This window comes from Eumetopias jubatus, unplaced genomic scaffold (assembly GCF_037043125.1).
Source record: "Eumetopias jubatus isolate StellerSeaLion01/CBP00866 unplaced genomic scaffold, mEumJub1_p1.0 scaffold_2, whole genome shotgun sequence".
NCBI lineage: Eukaryota > Metazoa > Chordata > Mammalia > Carnivora > Otariidae > Eumetopias > Eumetopias jubatus.
In genome coordinates this window covers 75,840,097-75,860,805 of record NW_028274808.1, presented here as the reverse complement: position 1 = coordinate 75,860,805, position 20,709 = coordinate 75,840,097, and the positions used below count along the sequence as shown (strand labels likewise).

The 20,709-nt window shown below is 42.1% G+C and overlaps 1 protein-coding gene across 1 annotated transcript in view; it reads left to right on the top strand.

Moving 5' to 3' along the window:
- Nucleotides 1-20,709, top strand: part of FHIP1A (FHF complex subunit HOOK interacting protein 1A) — a 79,794-nt gene that overhangs the window by 9,346 nt on the left and 49,739 nt on the right. The window contains exons 2-4 of the mRNA XM_028125300.2: nt 1,152-1,778; nt 12,630-12,788; nt 14,608-14,694. Of these exons, the coding sequence (XP_027981101.1) occupies nt 1,152-1,778; nt 12,630-12,788; nt 14,608-14,694 (873 nt within the window). The remainder of the gene's footprint in view (nt 1-1,151; nt 1,779-12,629; nt 12,789-14,607; nt 14,695-20,709) is intronic.

The window sequence follows — 20,709 nt, the reverse complement described above, 5'->3', positions numbered from 1 at the left end:
GTGTACAGTTCAGTGGTGTTAACTACATTCACAGTGTTGTGCAACCATCACCACTATTTCCAAAACTTTTTTACCACCTCCGACAGAAACTTGCTATGTTAGGCATTTATGTTGTGATTGGTCATCTCAGAACTTTTTCTGGTTCAAAAAAATGCAGAGTTCAAAACCTTCTTCTTCTTTTTTTTTTTAGTTCCAGCATATGCCATAGGCTAGGGTTGATTCTGGCAGGTATGTGTACCTCATTCATTGGTTTCCTTTCATCTGTCCTAACCCTGCATGCGTGGTGGAAGAGGGTGCCCATCCAAATAGGCCAGGAGGGATGTTGTTCTGTCAAGGATGTGTGAGGAGCTGTGTCCCCCTGTTGGAACCTCTGAGTCAACTCTGTTTGTAGAAGAACACGGGCAGTCTTACTTATTTAATGTATTTTAAAATTAAAAAGCAATATTATATTCTTGACAGTTCAGAAAAAAAAATTGAGAACTTGTCATCCCTTTGAACACAAAAATGATTATTTTTCCATATTTCTTTTTGATCTTTGTTCATATACATGTTTTTGACATAGTTGATAGTGATGGATCTAACTATATATAAATAACTTACTTTTCATCTATTATATCACTCACAATTTTTCATTTTGCTTGGTGGTTTTTGTAATAGCAGGTTTATGAATGGATGTAGCTTAGTTTTTTTAACCACATGATCTTCTTTGACATTTAGGTTGCCAAAATTTATAACTATCATAAATGAACATCTCCAAACATATGCTTTCTATAGTTTAACCACTTCATTTTATTCTCGTGAGAGAGAGAGACAGATACAGTGTTCATATTTATCTTTTTTTTTTTTTTTAAGATTTTATGTATTTGGGAGAGAGAGCATGTGCAGGGGTGGGGAGCGGCAGGCAGAGGGAGAAGCGGGCTCCCCACCGAGCAGGGAGCCCGACACGGGGCTCAATCCCAGGACCCTGGGATCATGACTTGAGCCACAGTCAGAGCTTAACCGACTGAGCCACCCAGATGACCCTTCATATTTATCTTATTGTGGGCCATGGCTCCTGCATTTTCCATGAAGATATGGCACAATCCGTGGTGGTGTGTTTTTGTAATTATGGCAAACACGAGATGGATGACAAATGTTTGAATTGGTTACAGGTTGTGAAGATCTTAGAGAAGCACGACCCCTTGAAGAACACCCAGGCGAAGTATGGATCCATCCCTCCAGACGAGGCCAGTGCTGTACAGAATTATGTAGAACACATGCTCTTCTTGCTGATTGAAGAGCAGGCCAAGGATGCTGCGATGGGGCCAATTCTGGAATTTGTGGTCTCAGAGAACATCATGGAGAAACTCTTCCTTTGGAGCTTGCGGAGGGAATTTACTGATGAGACTAAAATCGAGCAGCTCAAGATGTATGAGATGCTGGTCACTCAGTCCCACCAGCCTCTGCTGCACCACAAGCCCATCCTGAAGCCCCTGATGATGTTGCTGAGCTCTTGTTCGGGGACAACCACCCCTGCTGTGGAGGGGAAGCTGGTTGTCCTGCTCAGTCAGCTTTGTTCCATCCTTGCCAAAGATCCATCTGTTCTGGAACTCTTCTTCCACACTAGTGAGGACCAAGGGGCTGCCAACTTCCTCATCTTCTCCCTTTTGATTCCCTTCATTCACCGAGAGGGGACAGTGGGTCAGCAGGCCCGGGACGCTTTGCTGTTCATCATGTCTCTGTCTGCGGAGAACAGCATGGTAGCCCATCACGTCGTGGAGGACACCTACTTTTGTCCAGTAAGGCCCCTCATTGGCATGCTTTCTACCCGTTCTTTTCCTCTCCTGTGCTACTGGTAAATCCTTTTTCTCTTCCTTTCTTTTCAGCAAGTTGTCCTTGGCACCGTCTAAGGAAAGATGTTTGCAGGAAATCTTTTGGAGGGAGCAGAGGAATCTAAGTTGAGATGCGATTTGGCTGAGCATCATCAGCTCCAAATAAGCCAGCAGAGGAAACTACATGTGTTACCATTTCTTGTGTCATTTCTGTTGGGTTAGGAATGGTTTTAGCTTTTTTCTAAGAGCATATCCTGAGTGATCGGTGAAACCTGCACTTTCTGTACTCTTGCTTTTCTAGTCGATTTCGCACCCTAGAAACACAGCCTGTGGCGAGCCCGCTCAGCTGGTTTCACAAATTAATTTGTTTCTCAGGAAGATAATGACCATAATTGTAGATACAAAGCACCCATTTTATTTTTAAAAATAAATACGTATTTACAGTTTGAGGGAGCAGGAAATCTGCTACTCTGTACAGTTTCCTGATCATTGGCATGGTGAGAAGGAAAGCACGAGGTCCTTGGCAGACGTTGCTGTCCAACCACAGTCACAGGTCCAGAAAGGAGTGGGAACTGTCTGGGACCCTGAAGATACTTTAGGGCTCTGATTAGTTTTTTGTGTCAGTGTTGTCTTTGGAAGGGGGGTTTGAATGGCAGATTTATATCTTCTGGTTTGTTGGAGATGTTGGGTAACGGCTCTTTTTATGTTCCCTGCTCAGTGAACGCTATCTAGTAGTCTATTGGCTTTTCTTTTTGCCGTCACCATGTTACACTTCTTGATAAACTCTATTGTCTTGAGTATGCCTCATAGACCATAATGAGTTTTATTGGAACAGGCCAGGCAAGTTGCCATAAGTAGATTAGATTCATTATTAACGAAGACTGTATGGGTAGTTCTTGACCAGGGGGGAAGGCAGTTAGGAATATCTGTGGGGGCGTACTTTGTCATCATAGGGACATGAGGTGGCTGGGGAGGGAGGTCAACTGGCGTTTGGTATGCAGGGTCCAGGGATGCTTTAGTCTGGTAGTTTGTGCAACAGTCTGGCACAGTAAAGAATTGACTTGCCCAAGATGGTCATAGCAACCCTAGTGAATAATGCACTGTGTTTTGCTTTAAGGTTCAAAAGCAGTAATCTTCTTTATGCTACTAGATTCTTATTTTTACTGGTGAATACTTATTTTGGGGCAAACAGTGGGTAAAAATTTTGAAAACTAGAACTTCAGAAATTCTGGGTACCATGTGTCTCTTCTGGGTTCTGACAAGTAGAATTAGAAATTGTACAAAGATTGATAGTCAGATGGGAAGGAAGGTGCTGATTCCCTTCATGTGTGCCAGTGTAGTAAATGTCCCTTCCTTATTGCCTTCACAGTGTAGTTTCTTACAGACTCTTTTTAAAGAATATATCATAGGTAAAAATGGGACTTCTGAATCTAAGCATCTTGGGAGTACATTGCTTTATTGCTTTTCTATTTCTGCTGTAACAAATTACCAGAAACTGGTGGCTTTAAACAAGACAGATTCATTATCTTACAGCAGTATTATCTTACTGTAGGTTAGAAGTCCAGCAGGTCTCACTGGGCAAAAAATCGAGATGTCGGCAGGGCTGTGCTCCTTTCTGGAGGCTCTCGTGGTGAGTGCATTTCCTTGCCTTCTCCAGCTTCTAGAGGCCTCCCGTATTCCTAGGCTCATGGCTCCTTCCTCCCCTTCCACCGTCAGCAGTATGACATCTCTCTGACTGTCCCCTGACTCTGCTCTTCTGCCTCTCTCTTCCACTTTTAAGGACCCTTGTGATTACACTGGGTTTACCTGGATCATCCAGGATAATCTCCTTATTTAACGATCAGCTGACAGGCAACTTTAATTCCCCTTTGCCATGTACCCTAATAAATTCACAGGTTCACAGATTAGGAGCAGACAGTGTGGGTGCGTGGGTAGGTGGGGGGCATCAGTCTGCCTACCCCATTTGCTGGATCCACTTCAGAGAACTCTTGAAGAAACGTTGAGTCACAACACAGTAGAATCAGAATTATTTTTTTTAAGATTTTATTTATTTATTAGAGAGAGAGAGAGAGAGAGAGAGCGCGCACGTGGGGGGGAGGGTCAGAGGGAGAAGCAGACCCCCTGCTGAGCAGGGAGCCCGATGCGGGACTCGATCCCGGGACTCCAGGATCGTGACCTGAGCCGAAGGCAGTCGCTTAACCAACTGAGCCACCCAGGCGTCCCTAGAATCAGAATTCTTTTTTTTTAAGATTTTATTTATTTATTTATTTGAGAGAGAGAGAGAGAGAATGAGAGATAGAAAGCACGAGAGGGAAAGAGGGTCAGACGGAGAAGCAGACTCCCCGCTGAGCAGGAAGCCCGATGTGGGACGCGATCCCGGGACTCCAGGATCATGACCCGAGCCGAAGGCAGTCGCCCAACCAACTGAGCCACCCAGGCTTCCCTAGAATCAGAATTCTTTTAGGAGTTTAATCTAACGTGTACGATGGGTGAGTTTGCTCAAGACTGGGAGATGCTGAGGAGGTCGGGAGTTACATTAGGGTCTAGAAACAAGAGTGATATGGAGGAGAATGGAAGGGAGGGGCTGGATATGAGCAATGCTGTGGAGGCAGAAGCTTACTAAAAATAGTTCTGTGAGGGAGCAGCTATACAGAGGGCTTATTTGAATTGTTTTGGGTAGTTCTGTTAAAGGAACACAGGTATCAAAACAAATCATCAAAATATTCAGGTGATTCTCCTGATCAGTCTGCAAAAGGCAATTAAAAAAAGATACCATTTACAAAAGCAACACAATTCTAAGGTATCTTGAGTAGTAAATCTAACAAATATATGAAAGGCCTTTATAGAGAAAATTATAAAACTTTACCGAAGGGCATAAAAGCAGACCTAAATGAGTGGAAAGCTATTTAGTTTGTAGGTACTGTGTAGATGACACTTTCTTGCAGATCAGTCCATAAAGTTAATGCCATTTGTGTTTTACAACTTTTCGTTATGAAGAAAAGTAAAATACAGAAAACTTGGAAGAATACTGAAATGAACACCCCAGACACAGCACTTACATCCAAAGTTGTTGTTATTTGTGTTTCTCATTTATGCTTTTCAGTTGTGCTGTACCATTTGAAATGACGATATAGACATTTGGAATTAAGTTGTAGACATCAAATACTTTTATTTATTTATTTTTTAAAGATTTTATTTATTTGACAGAGAGAGACACAGCGAAAGAGGGAATACAAGCAGGGGGAGTGAGAGAGGGAGAAGCAGGCTTCGCGTGGAGCGGGGAGCGCGATGTGGGACTCGATCCCAGGACCCTGGGGTCATGACCTGAGCCGAAGGCAGACGCTTAACGACGGAGCCACCCAGGCGTCCCAACATCAAATACTTTAATATGTGTCTTCTACAAATAAGAGCACCCTCCCATCCAGGTACTAACCAGGCCTGACCCTGCTTAGCTTCCGAGATCAGACGGGATCGGGCGCGTTCAGGGTGGTATGGCCGTGGACAGGAGCACTCTTCTACATAATCACAGTACCATAATTACACCTCAGAAAATTATGCAATAATTCCACAATGTGATCTAATTTCTAGTTTCTCAGTTATGCTCCAGGTGATTTTTATAGGTTTTTTTCAAACTGGAGTCCAATACAAGGTACATTTCTGACCATCAGATCTCTTAAGTCACTATTGATCTATAACAGCCTGCCACTTTTTTCCTCGCTGACACTGACTTTTTAACAGAACAGCCATTGTTTTGTCAAATGCCCCACATACTTTGGGTTTGTTTCTAATATAGTTTTACTTGTCCCTATCCCCCGTATGTCCTGCAAATTGGAGGTTAGGTCTAAATGCTTGACTAAATTCAGGTTGAGTCTGTAAGAGTACTTTACAGGTGAAGTGGTACACTTCTTACTGTGTTATATCAAGAGGCATGTGCTAGGTTGTCTCACTTTGGTGATGCTATACTTGATCACTTGATTGGTTAAAGTGATGACCACTGCATCTCTCCATGTAAAGGTAACACATCCCCTTTCCAATTGTAGGGTGTAGTTAGTGAGGTGTTAAAGTGACTTAAATAAAAATCCCAATGGGGTTCTTCATGAAACATGACAAATCAATGCTAAAAATTATATAAATATGTGTAAAAGACCAGGAATAACGGATAATCATGAATAATGATTATATTTGTTGGGAACTTACTCTATGCCAAATACTGTTCTTAGTGCTTTACATGTATTAAATCATCTCATCCTCACAACTGTAGGTACGAGTGTCCTATCCTTTTTATAGATAAAGAAACTGAGGCACAGTGACATTAAGTAAATCTATACAAGGCCACATGGCTAGTAAGACATAAAGTCAGGATCTGAACCTGGGCAGCCTGGCTCAAGGATCCATCTGTGTAACCACCACTTTGTACATGGGTAATAAAATATCAAGACATCCTATAACGCATGAACCATAACGAAACGATTGGAATTAACAACAGAAACACAGATTGGGAGAAGATATTTGCAAGACATATAACTACAAACAGTTGCTACCCAAAATACACAAAAATATTTGTAATGCTACCAATTAGTAAGAAAACAATGAAGCAACCCATTAGAAAACTGGGCAAAGGATATGAACAGACAATTCCCAGAAGACACCCAAAGCCAATAAACATAAGAAAATACGCTCATCTTCGCTAACGTCAGGGAAGTGCAGATTGAACCCGCAGTGAGACACCAGGTAATGCTCATCAGGGTGGCTAACTGTTGGATATCTGACAATACCAAATGTTGTCAAGGGGGAGGAAAAACAGGAACTCTTGAGAATATAAAGTGGTGCGATAACTTAGGAAAGCTATGGCAATATTTAATAAGATGGGATATTTGCATACCATGTGATCCTGCATCTTCACTTCTAGATATCTGCTTTAGGGAAATCTGGCACATGGATATATGCAAAAAGATATTCAGTAGAATAGTGATTTGAGGAAGAGCAAAATAGAAATATATTGAGGGAAAAATAAATGAACTGGACTAGTCTGTATCAATGGAATACTACTCAGGATTCAAAATGAATAAATCACATGTATTAGCATGCAACTACATCTACACGTGTGAACACCAATAATCTAAAAACATGTTGAACAGAAAAAGTAGCAAAAGGTTTCATGCAATATGTTAGTATTTAGATAAATTTACATAAAGTTTTAACTCACAGAATCTTAGTGTATACTGTTTTTTAGATACGTATGTATACAGTAAAATTACAAAGGCAAACACAGGAATAATATGCACTGAGGTCAAAATTGTGGTTACTTTTGGGGATGAAAGAAGGAGAGGAGATGGCAGTGGGATTGGAGTAGGGTTTAGCTCTATTTGTAATGTGCTTTTTTGGGGGAAAAAATAGAGTGCTTCAAAGAAATTATGGCAAAATATTAAAATCTGTTAAATCTCTGGGAAGATTTTTCTATTTTGTTTTATACATTTGTAGTATTTCATACTTCAAAGTTTAAATACATTAGGAGCAGAATGGAGCATGTTTTCAATGTTAGGATATCCACTTATTGTGTGTTTTAAGCAGATTTCACTGAGTAGTTGTTGCTTTTATAAAAACATGTTTTAGGGGACCTGGGAGGCTCAGTCAGTTAAGCGTCCGACTCTCGATCTCAGCTCAGGTCTTGATCTCAGGGTCGTGAGTTCAAGCCTCCTCTTTGGTTTCCATGCTGGGTGTGGAGCTTACTTAAAAACAAACAAACAAAAAACACAGGTTTTAAAACACTCTACAGTTCTTTAAAATGAGAGGGAAAACAACAGCTCCAGCTGATCTTACTTGCTAGAATGGAACACAGAGCTTCGTTGTGATAAGTTGCCCCTCAGGATAGATCCCATAATCTCATTTGTACCCAGTTTTGTATAATTACATCTGACAACATAATTAAAAAAAATAAGAACTCTTTATGTTGAAGATAAAAGCGTACTCTGAGTTATCCAGCTAAGGACCACAATTGACAAAAAGCTTTCTCTAATTAGTGTGGTTGTCAAAGTGTGTTAGCATCAGGCTTTGGGAAGAGTAATGACTCTTTCAGGAAGCTGGACCACTTTTGGAAACTTCTGTGGTTGTAGTTGATAGGAAGGGCTTGTTCAGCTGCCTCTACTGTCAAGACATGCTCTCCCAAGAAAAGAAGGAGATTGAGAATACTCTGGGGAACAATTGAGTGCCAACAAATGATTGGCAACTATATATGGCCCTATCACTTTGGATTTTTTTGGCCAAACATTGATGATTATGCCCTCGTCACTTATTACATATTGGCAAAAGTAGAAAGCAGCTTATATGTGAATCAAGAAATGCAAATTGAAGTAAGCAACCTGTAGGTACACAGCTGCTGATAGAAAGTTATATATCCCACACCCCAAATTTATGAGATTTTTTTATTTTGGCAAGTTGCATCAAATAATCCCCACCAGCTGTTCTGCTGCTAGCTTCAGACTAAAGCCATCTGCTGAAAATCTTTTTCTTTTGCTAAAATTAACCAGGTACCATTAGCTGTTTCAAGTTAAAGATGGACCTTCCCTGAATTGGTCAGCCCTCTGTGCATGTCCTCTTTCCTCTGTCCCGTGGAAACACTGCCATGCCTAAGCCATGATGCCCGTCTCAGCACATGCGTTCTTTTCTTTTCCTTTTTTTTTTTTTTTAAAGATTTGATTTATTTATTTGACAGAGACACAGCGAGAGAGGGAACACAAGCAGGGGGAGCTGCAGAGGGAGAGGGAGAAGTAGGGTCCCTGCTGAGCAGGGAGCGCGATGCGGGGCTCGATCCCAGGACCCTGGGATCATGACCTGAGCCGAAGGCAGCTGTTTAACCGACTGAGCCACCCAGGTGCCCCATAGACATTTTATTTTTAACTAAATGTTCAGTGTCCTTTTATTTTGAAATTTTTCAATTAAAAATAAAATTGAAAAATAAATAGACTGTGCCATTAAACTGCTGGGAAAATGATCCACAAACCTGTTGTTGCCTCTCCTTTTCCCTTGTCCTGTGCCCACAGCACCCTCTGTGTCCCTCTGTGGAGCAGTGGTATTTCCGGTCGTCTTTATTTGTTTAGCGGCTGTTTTCCCCAGCTCATCTGCTATGACTTGTTCTCTGCTCTGTCCCCAGGACCAGCTGTACATAGTACCTGGCCCCCAGTGTTCTCATGTGTTCTAGAAATGTTTGTGGATTGGGTGAATGAATCTGAACTCTGAGCAAAGTCTTGGAAAGGAAGATATAAATAGTTAGCAGTCAAGATTTGGAATCTTGGGACGCCTGGGTGGCTCAGTCGGTTAAGCATTTGCCTTCGGCTCGGGTCATGATCCCAGGGTCCTGGAATCAAGTCCCACATTGGGCTCTTTGCTCAGCAGGGAGCCGGCTTCTCCCTCTGCTTGTGCTCTCTCTGTCAAATAAATAAAATCTTTAAAAAAAAAAACAACGAAGCTCTTCCCTTAAAAAAAAAAAAAAAGATTTGGAATCTTGTTCTTTAAACTATGTCCCACTCTTGTTCCGCAGACCCTTTTCTTCCCTGTTTGTCTGCCGTTCCGAAGAAGATAGCACAGGCATCCTCTAGCTCCACTTTCTGGAGGCAAGAACGCGGCGGGACTCCATGTCCGGCTGCACACGGCACTGTCCTTCTGCATAGACAGGCTTCCCCTTGCATCTCAGCCGGGCCCTTTTCCGAATACTCTTTTAAAAAGAATATTAGGTATGTGTTATTTTTAATTACTGTCAGTGATGTATGTAATTTGAAAATTAATGTTGCTTTAATTATATTGATATACCAAATAGTCATTCCCAGCTTTTTAGTCAGACAAATTAAGCCTGTCTTTATGAATTCATCTTCAAAGCCTCAAAGTGGTTAAGGAATCGGGAGTATGCGGAATTAAAGCCTTTGTGCTGAGGTTAATTTAGCGTGAGTTAGCAAATGTAATTGATTTTTAAAATGTGACATCAAGATTAGATTTCCCTGCAAGGAGAACTCTTAGTCTGTGTCCTCTCTTGCCGGAGGCTCCAGATTTGTAACCAGCAACTCACTGGGGTCACATTCAAAACTAGAATTAAAATGATTTGTTTGGGTATGTTGTCAAGGAGTTAAATACTTTAAACAGGGGACATTCTTCTTTGGGACCACAGATACCCCGATTTTGAAAAAGAGTTAAGTGGGCACCATCTTGTTTACTGTTCATTTCCCGGACTGTAACATAGTATCTGGCCTGAAGGTGTTCGGTTTGTTTCCAGTGAGTGAATGAATGCATGCATAAAGGTCACTAGCAAACACAGAAATGTGTGTTTGAAATCCAAATAATCTTTGGATTTCTCCCGTATTGAAATGGTTTATCTGTTTTTCTCACGGCCCCTTATAGTCCACTGGGGGCTTCTATTCCATATTGGGCCCACCCCCATCCACCGCTCTCCCATGGATGGCATCAGCTGGTTTCTCTACACGAACACCTCCAGATTCTCAGTCTCCAGGCCTGTACTCTGTTGTTGCGCTGGATGTGTTACTCATGGCAAGTCCTGCTAGCATCTGATACTCAGCATACCTGACAGGACCGGTCATCCACACCTCCAGTGTGGACTAGAATGACCAAGGCAGACCAGGTGAGCTGGAGAAGACAGCCAACAAACTAATAAATGCAAGAAAGACCACTGCTCCACAGAGGGACACAGAGGGTGCTGTGGACACAGGACCAGTGAATAGGAGAGGGAACGATGAGTTTGCAGAGAATTTTTCCAAGTTCAACTGCCTGTTGCCACATTTCTTTCTGACTTTCTTTTTCCTTTTTTTTAAATTTATTTTTTAAAGATTTTATTTATTTATTTGACAGAGACACAGCAAGAGAGGGAACACAAGCAGGGGGAGTGAGAGAGGGAGAAGCAGGCTTCCCGCTGAGCAAGGAGTCCAATGTGGGGCTCGATCCCAGGACCCTGGGATCATGACCTGAGCTGAAGGCAGACGCTTAACGACTGAGTCACCCAGGCGCCCCTCTTTCTGACTTTCTGTTTCTGATGCTAAACACTGGATTATTTTATCTCATTTGTCCAAGCCTCCCTTCCCTCCTCTCTCTGGTCTCTGTGGCTTTAGGTACCATCTACATATTAATGGCTCCGGATCTTCACGTTTAGTCCAGATCCCTCGCCTGCTAATCATCAGATACACACCTCTGTCTAGTGCGCTCCCCATTGTGGCATCCCTCAAGCTCTTTTCCCTGGCCTTCAAAACCCTGCAGGATCTGACTCCTGCTTACCCTGTCTGGCGCTTTCCACCTCTGCACCTACGTTCCAATACTCTGGCACTTCTCTTAGTTCCTGGAAGATGCCATCTTTTCTTGGAGTTTTTGTACATCCTTCACATGGAACAGCCCTCCTTCCAAGATTCTTTTTTGGGCTCACTCCTGTTTATTCTTCAGCAACTTCTGGACATCACTTCTGAGAACATTTCCTGCTCCCAACCCCACAGGTCTGGGGTAAGGGCTTTTTGTATATCCACAGTACCGTATTTTTTCTATTACATATTCTGAGTATTTATCGCACTATTGTAATTGGTCTCTTCATCTCTTATTAGACTCTGAGATCAGTGAATATGTCACCCTTTCTTTTCTGGGCCTAACTCAGGATTGAATGTTTCCTTGAGGGTTTCAGTCTGATTTGAGTTTCTCATAACCTCAGGCTTTACCGTGGAGCAATGCCCTTTATAGATAACTACCTTGCATCCATTCTGAGCATCTCCTGCCCGATCAGCGTGGCTGCCAGTCGGGGTCTCGGAGGTGCTGTTGGCTAGCGCTGCTTCCCAGTTGGGAGGCTCTCGTACTGTGAAGTTCATTGTTTTCCTTGGTCTTACACCGTGCAAGGTAAAATCAACAGGTACCCAGTGAAAAGTGTGTTTCTCTCCTACACTTCTATCTCTATTAAAGACATCACCCTTTTTTTAAGGACCAAGCTGGATGACCTGACAGATTCGAGGTCTCATTCACCCTCACTTACTCAGCCCAAATGCTGGAAGTTTCATGTTAGCACTGATGGAGGAAGGAAACCCCACGAGCTTTGGATTCATACTGGACTGTCGGAGGCCTCGCTAGAGTACCCTCACAGCTACCTCACATGTGATGCTCAACTTTATTTCCTCTGCTCTTGTCTTATCGCTGGTGCTTCAGCTTAGACCCACCTTTCCTCTGAACAGTAATCGTCATATCTGACCCCTGACCCCCACTTCTTGCGGCTATAATTTGTGGAGATCAGATTAAGGTGCCAGATTTCTAGACTGTAAACATGCGCGTATTGGTCATGACCTTTAACAAGTCTGTAGGCATCTTTCTTATAAAGCTGCTCATGGTTCTTACCTGTGGGCTCTTCCGTCGCGGGCTGCCTCGGTCCCGGGGCTTCCTCCCCGGCCGTCCCTGGATTTGCACTCAGCGTGGTGTACCGTCATGCATTGCTTATGGGTCTGCCTCTCCCCCGAATGCCTTGGGGGCAGAATCATGTTGTCTTCATCTCTGCATGTGTGTCCCTCACTCCCCGCAGCCCTAGCCCAGCATATGCCTGGCACAGAAGAGACACATAAGCTGTATCAGCTATGTGCGTATGAGCCAGATCCCTCCGGTGCTGCTGTGTCCTCCGCCGGAGCTGTTTTGCCCTGCTGTCCCCACCTGTTGAATCCTTCCCAGCTAGCTGATATTTTTAATATTTGAATGCCTTGCTGCTTAGAGTGTGGTCTTTGGACCAGTGGCATCGGCATCCCCTGGTTGCGGCCTAAGAACTTTGGAAAAGGGCTTATATTGTATTTCTGAACGCAGGTGCTTGCGACCGGGCTCAGTGGTCTCTACTCTTCCCTGCCCACAAAGCTAGAAGAGAAGGGTGAGGAATGGCACTGCCTTCTCAAAGACGACTGGCTTCTGCTCCCCTCTCTCGTCCAGTTCATGAACTCCCTGGAGTTTTGCAACGCCGTCATCCAGGTACTTACCGGAGTGCCGCCAAGGAGCCCTTTGTTCTGGTCCCTTCAGAATCTGAGCATTGTAAAAGACAATTGTAAAAGACAAGAGTTCATCAGCATTCCTTTGACAAATGTTAATGTCTGTGGAATATGGGTGCTTTCTTTTAAGCCTATTGAATGTCCTTGGATGACAAAAAATGTTAGTTTACAGGTTTGGGGGAAGTTTTAATTGAGGAAAAAAATGAGTGGATTTTCTTTCTCCTCCTTATAAAAAGTGTTAATTTTGTTTTGATTATCCACTTAACCATCAAAAATAAGTTCAATGCTTGACTCATTAAATAGATATTTTTAGGCTTCTAAGTACACCAAATTATACCACTCTTACTTCAAGGTCTTCTTGGGAGTATACAAAGGAAAACACTTTATTTTGCTTAATGGTGCATACTACATAAAGAATATTGTTATCCCAATTGAATTTAGATGAAGTTAAGCATCTTCTTAGCAGCACAAATTAAATCTGTGCTTTGAAATTGGTCTGCTTCGGGGAAAAAAAGCAACCACTGAACTCTAGTATATTTGGCTTCTTGATTAGATTTTTGCCTTTAGATTTCTTGTTACTGTTTTCAATAAAAATCAGATTTTGTGTATATTTAAGGATGTAGTGGTTTTTCATAAAAAATGTTTTATTTCTATACAACATACATATTACCTTCATATGGGATTTATGAAGAAATCAAATTTTCTTTATGTTGATTATAAGGTGAAAAATGTTAGTTATAATCTGTTTATCTACCAAATAAAGAAATAGCCTCTGGAAGAAAATGCAAGTAAATTACTTTAGTTCCTATCTCATTTTTATTGCTAAGTCAAAGGAAGTTTTATTTATATATAAGATAAATGGATTATATCTTAAGGTTTTTTTTCCCTTTAATATTACAGTCTATCAACATTTCTTGCAGAAGTATGTGGAAATAAAAAAGATGAAACTATTAGTTCCTTCCCTAATGTACACACAGAGAGAGATTATCAGTAATTTAAAGATCTAGCTTTACTTCCCTAGAAATTGCTTTTCACTTTATTATTTGAATTTATTATTATTTTTTTTTAAGAAAGAGAAGTAAAGCTAACGGGCATGGTTAAAGGCAGAGAAATGGTATATTTTATACTATATTTTGAAATCGGGGCCATATACTTTTAAGATTTTTGTTTGTTTGGGGGTACTACTGAAAAAATTACTCACAAAAGATATTGGTAAAGACTTATCCATGCTAAATATGGTTTAAAAATGAAATATAGGAAGTGTGATACTTTTGGTAATGTTTTCTCCTTTTGAACAGAATCTTATTTTTTTATGAAAAGATTTTCTAAATGCCTTCCTCCTCAATATAAATGATTGGTAGAAAATGCATCTTGAACACAAATTCTTTTCGCTAGCAAAATAAATGAATTGTCCACTGTGACAGTTATACTTTTGTTTTTAATTAGGCACAAATTGGGACATTAGATGAAGTTATGGGGCAAAATGATACTTTACAATTTGTTAATTTTATTTTATGAGTCCCTATACGTATTCAGTCTATTTAGTATCTGCTTTTTTTTTTAAGTTGAAACTTAAAATTACCGATTTTAAAATATGAAAGTCCAAGCTGTTTATACTGGAATAAACCATCTGAAAAAATTACATGGTGGCTTGAAGTCTGAATTATTCCTTAACCATGGAATAAATGGCCGGAATTTGAATTTCCTCTTTGAATTTAGGATGTTCACAGAAATGTGTGATTTTAAGAAGACCTAAAGATGAAACTCTTTGTCTTTTTCATGACTGCCTGTTTCTCTCTTAGGTGGCTCACCCCTTGATTCGCAATCAGCTTGTCAATTATATTTACAATGGATTCTTGGTACCAGTCTTGGCTCCTGCGCTCCACAAGGTCAGTGACTGGCTAAAGTGATCTTATCTCTTGATGGTACAACTGACGGAAACTGAGGAAGGTGAACAGTGTAACTGACTCGATGGTGACTTTAGCCTAATTCTTCTTCTTCTTCCGTTCATATTCCTCAGGAATATGAAAGATAGGTCTTAACAATGGTGACAGCTGAAGTCTGTTGGGATCCAGTTGGTGTCATAGAAAACAGCGTTGTGAGTGTCGAGTAAGATAGTCTACATGAAGATTGGCAAATGACTCTGACTCTTGTGTTTACGTCCGTTTATGGAGAGTAGCTCCTTGGAATCCTCCGTTAGGCTGTTCTCGGAGGCCAAATCTGTCCTAGAGAGTGCCGGGCTTACCGTGGTGGGGAAGGGGGCCAGGGTAACACAGGTGTCATGGGTTTGCCATCTCCTTAGTAGAATATGATTTTTTATAACAATTTTGTGACAGTAAAAATTAAAGTGAAGCAAGTTAAGGTCCCACTAAAGGTTGGCTGTCTCATTAGCACCACTCTGGATTCCTTATGGTGCTCTCATTTTGTATAATAAATCAACTGATAGCCTTTCCATTGTGAGCTGTCAGGAGACACCCATGGACCTAGAATTCTAATTATTAGGAGTTTTTCTTCACTGGGTAAAGAGACCGAGTATTGAGTTCAGAGACTCTTTGTTGAGTTATTAGAGTTGCCAGCCCTCATAGGGAGATAAGCAAGAAATAACTTATCACATGTTGTTTCGATGGGTTGCTCATGTTTCTACATCTGGAAGTACCATTTCCGCAGGCTCTTATTTTGAAGAATTGAAGAATGCCTTATTATGGCAACTTTGAAGCCTTGGTAATGGGGCTTCAAGTTTAGAGCAATGGGTCTTCATAGAAGATGTTCATCTTTTACCATTTACTGCCTTTTGCGTGTAGTGGCAGTATTTTCCAAAACAAGCATTGTTCTTGATCTGACAGTGTGCTTTGTGTTACTTCTAGTTTCAAGAGGTAATCTTGGATGTGGCTTAAACATCAAAATATTGATGTTTCTAGATGATTTTAGTGGTTTATAGGCACAGAGGGACCAAGTGTTCGAAATTAAATCTGTCTTGGAAAATACAGGACATAACTTGGGAAAATGCAAACCTCATGGTTGTTTTCAGGTTGTCCTTCTGTTAGTATCTTGTTCTTCTGGAGGTGGGGTGGATGTCTTCTATGGAAGGTCTCTAAGCCTCTGCATGGAGGAATTCTCCTCTGTGAAGGAATACAACATTGCTACTGAAATTCTTTGGCAGTCATTATCCATATACTCCCTCACACATTTAGACTTTCTTCCTCATTTAGTTCCATGCTTTTCCTCATTGACCAGTGGATATAAAATAATTTCATAAGGCATTATTGTAATAGTGATAATTATAATTATTATTTGTTCAGGATATTTTACATTACTGTAATTACCATACCTTAATGTTACAAATACTAATGATAACTCTTTATCCATAATTGAGGATGAGATCCACGTCAGAGACTGTTAGGAGGACCCGACTGGTCACCCTGCACTACTCCTTCACAGCACTAATCACTAGTGGAATCAAATCATTAAATGTGCAATAACTTGTTTAATGGCTGTCTCCACAGTGGTTTGCCTGCTTCTTGTGGGTAAGGTTCACACCTGCCTTGTTCACTGGGGTATCTCCAGTGCCAAGGACAGAGCCTGGGACTCGGGACACTGAATAAACAGCACATAGGTGGAATAAGGTTTGTTAAAGTGCCATGCCAAGTGCTGATATGTGATGCATTCCCGGGCAGTGGTTCATAGAGAATTTTAACAGCACTTTACATATATTGTTCTCTATTACGCCTATAATTAAAATATGAGGTTTTTTAAATCATGAAGTTAGGAATACATCCTTATTGTGAAAAAGAAAATACAGTCAATGCTGAATACATAAAAGGCAAAGGGAACATTACTATATTAGATTTGAATTTCCAACCCCTAATTAAAATTCCCTAACTTTTATCCATTGCAGGCAATATCTCCCAGGGCTATTTAGAAACTAGGGAGAATATTTCTTCCCTAATTTATTTTCCTCCTTGCTCCCCAATTTGTGTGTGTGTGTGTGTGTGTGTGTGTGTGTGTGTGTGTGTGTGTGTGCGCGTGCATGCGCGCGTGTGTTTTAATCATTTAGAATGAAAATTTTTAGGAAGGAGTCAGGGCAAGGGGGAGGGAACAGCCTCTCCTCTGGCTCTTGGCTGTCTCAGTGGTTGATGAAGTAAGGAGCCTCCCATGAGTGGCAGGACAAGGGCCCCGAGGCAGATGAGGGAAGAAGTCCAGAACTGGGTGTTTCTGGAGGAGTTCCTAGCGGGAGCACTCGCCTCCCATAGCCTGTGTCCTCTCCTTTGATATGGGAAGGGCCACCTGGAAGTCTCAGGCCTACTACTGTAGAGGCTCTGGTCTAGATTTTTCATATTTTGTGTCCCTTGCCCTAGTGGAGGCACCTCATTTAGTATCCTAAATAAATTTCCATTGTGTACTCTCTCAGCTCCCAATTTATATGTGGCATTTTAGTTACTGGCCATCCCATCCATGTAGGCAGTTTGCAGAGGTGAACTCATTCTCTGTCTCATAAATAATAGAAATAAATGCATACTTAAACATATTCCTACATCACAATCAATTCTCCTAAACTGTATTTCCACAGCATTTCCTAGCCAGAGATGAAGTCATTACAAAGGGTTGTGGGCAGTGAGAGGTGGGGTTGTGGGCACTTGACAAGTGAGCGTTGTCTCTACCTTGCCTCTCCCCAGTCTGTGTGTGCACGATGTAGTGCTCCCTCTGAGTCTTTCTGCTACGTGCTTTCTCCATCCAGCGGTGTGGTGTGACCAGTCATTCTGTGTTAGCACAAAGGTGTGTTTGATTTTTTTCAAAGGGCTGCACGGTTTTCTCTAGTGTGGATATACTGGTCCATAGTCCCTTATCCACAACTCAGAAATTAAAAAAGCCTAGAAAACCCCCAATTTTTAAAAAATAATTCATATGGCAGCACAACCTAACCTTTGCTGAACTCTTGTAGTGACAAACCCTTACCTGAACTGTCTTGAGGCTGTTTGGTTTTATTCTACTTGTGTTCATATTTGTATGTTTTGTGGAAGAAATGGTAATGTATTTGGTTATAGGGTGCTGTCTCGGACCTGCTGGGTTAGTCAAATATGGCAGATGTACACATTACTTTTCTAAACTATGAAAAGTTTGAATTCCAAGGTACGCATGGTCTCCAGGGTTTAAAATAAGGGATTGGAAGCCTGTTTTGGACATTTAGGAAAGGATCCATTTTTGGAGGTAGGTTTAAAATCATACTTTGTAAAAGTCATACTAGAAAAAATGATGCCATGTTAATACGGTTCATTTAGGAATCAGAGCTAGACATAGATATGGACATCACGTTGTACAGAACTGGTTATTTATGACTTTCGGCAGCCCTTAACCAGCAAGAGCTAGTTCTGTTGTCTCTGTATGTTTAATTTATTAAAGCTAAATTTTCAAGGCTGAATATTCATCGGTATGGTTGTATTAGTCTGGATTCTCAGAGAAGCAGATGCCAACATAGGATTAAATGTGCAAGGATTTTATTAGGGGAAATGCTTGTGAGAGAGAAAAAAGGGAGCAGGGTGGGGAAGGCTTGGAGTTGCTGGACTGCAATGTAAAAGTGACCCCAAGGGAAGGAGAGGAAGAGGTTGGTTGGGAGTGTCCCAGAGTGCTGTGCAATCTGAGAAAATCCATCAGAGGGGGCCTACGTCTCCCAGGGAGAGGGTCTGTGGGACGTGTGGTGAGGATTTCAGAGTGTAGTAGTAGGGGCCCTTGGTCACTTTCACTCCCTGGAGCTGGAGGTCTAAGAGGTGGGTTTCCGTGGTTCCGAACAGTTGACTGATTTCCATGGCTTTCCTGATTGTAGTTTGTAAAAACGATGGACCTATGTATTTGCTTCCTTGTGTGCAGAATATTCAGGAGTTCAAATGGTCCCCACATGCAAGGGGTCGTTTTGGTCAGGATTAGCTTGATGAAGGAGTTTATTATGTCAGTCATGATGAGCATGCCGCAGTCATGAATACCACCACCGTCTCGGGGGCTAAAACAACACATGTCTGTTATTCACACTGCTTGTCCATCTTGGAGTGTGGGGTGGGCAGTTTGCAGGTAGCTTTTCTCCATGTTCTCGTCACTCAGGGACCCAAGGTGATAGAACCTTCACCATCTGGAAATGATATCTGTGGTCATGTCAGAGGAAGAGAACATAGTGAATGGCCCACTGGCTCTTGAAGCACTTACCTGGAAGTGATCCATGTTATTTCCATTCACATTTCATTGTTTAAAGCAAAGCAAGTCATCAGGCCACATCTCCTCAGAGGGATATGCAGTTCTCCCATTTTTCCAGAAGAATAGATGTCTGCGATGTGATTATTAGCCCTCATGGCTGTCATGTGTATTTTGTCACTCAGAGCCCCAGAAGGAATACATGGCACTCAAATTGGGTAGCGGAGAACTAGTTAAAAGGTGTGGTGTTTCGGGGCACTTGGGCGGTTCAGTGGGTTGAGCCTCTGACTTTGGCTCTGGTCATGATCTCAGGGTTCTGGGATCAGGCCTGAGTCAGGCTCTGCGCTCAGTGGGGAGTCTACTTGTTCTCCTGCCCCTCCTCCTGCTCGTGCTCTCTCTCTCTCAAATAAATAAGTAAAATCTTAAAAAAAAAAAAAAGTGTGGTGTTTCAGTGATCTACTGCTATGTAATAAACTACTCACTAACTTAGTGACCTGAAACAACCATTTATTAGTATAAAGCACAACTCTGTGGTTCAGGAATTCAGGCTGGGCACAGTGGGGTTGGTTCATCTCCATTCTGTGCTATCTGGGACCTCACCTGGGATGAGCACAGTGGTTGGGGCCTGAATCTCTTGGGGCTGAGTGGATGGATGGGTCTCTCTCTCTCTCTGTCCCGTTCTCTCTCTCTTCCTCCCTCCCTCTCCCTACCTGTCTCCCTCTTTCCCTCACTCCATATCTCTTCACAAGGTTGGCTTGGACTTTCTCTGAACATGGCACCCTCAGGTAGTTGGACTCCTTTATATTTGTTGGGGGCTCAAGAGACAGGAACTAGAAGCTGTCAGTCTAGAAACTGCAACAGTGTCCCTCCTGCCATCTTTTATTATTCATAGTAGTTAAAGAGTACCCCCCCTTTCAGGGGGAGAGGACATAGAACCCCACCTCTTGATAGTAGGAGTGTCAAAGAATTTGTGTGCAGGATTACCACGGTTACCATCCCTTAGGACTGAATGTGTTTGTAAAGGGTCAGAGAGAGCTCTCTGGAGAGGGCCACCTGAATAGAACCAGGAGCTTCAGGTGTGCGTCACGACCAACCTGAGACAGTGCCTCAGAGGAGGAGGCAAAGGAAGATATAGACAATGAAGAAATACCTAAAGCACAGGTAACAATCACCAGGTCAGGCTTGTTATTACCCATTCACGAAGAAGCAGGGTGTCTGGTGGAAGAGACCTGTGGTGGTAGATCAGAAGATCTGAATTCTAGTCCTGGTTCCTGTAGTTACTGCCGTGTGACCTCGTGCGAAGCGTTTAGCTTCTCTGAGTCTGTTTCCTCAGCTGCACGGTGGGGAGAGTAAAGTCTTCGCTCCCCCTTACAGGGAATGGAGATCAATCATGAGAGCATTCTGTAAATCATTTGCTGTTGTATGCAAAGGTGTTATCATAGTTACTCCAGGACAAATTCTGCCATCTCATATGCAGTAAAAGGGTAATGTCATTTGTTCAGAGACCATTTAGTGAGTGTGCACCAGATGCAAAGCTCTCTGCCGGACCCTGTGGGGAAATGAAGTTGCCTGAAAACCCTCTGATATCTCCGGAGTTTATAATCTGGGACCCAGGAGACTGACATGGTAACCACAAGAGGGACAGAAATAAGTGTTGTACCAGAGACGGGAGCCAGGGCAGGTGGAGGAGGGGCGTGGGGCGGACACGGAGGGTAGAATATGACAGG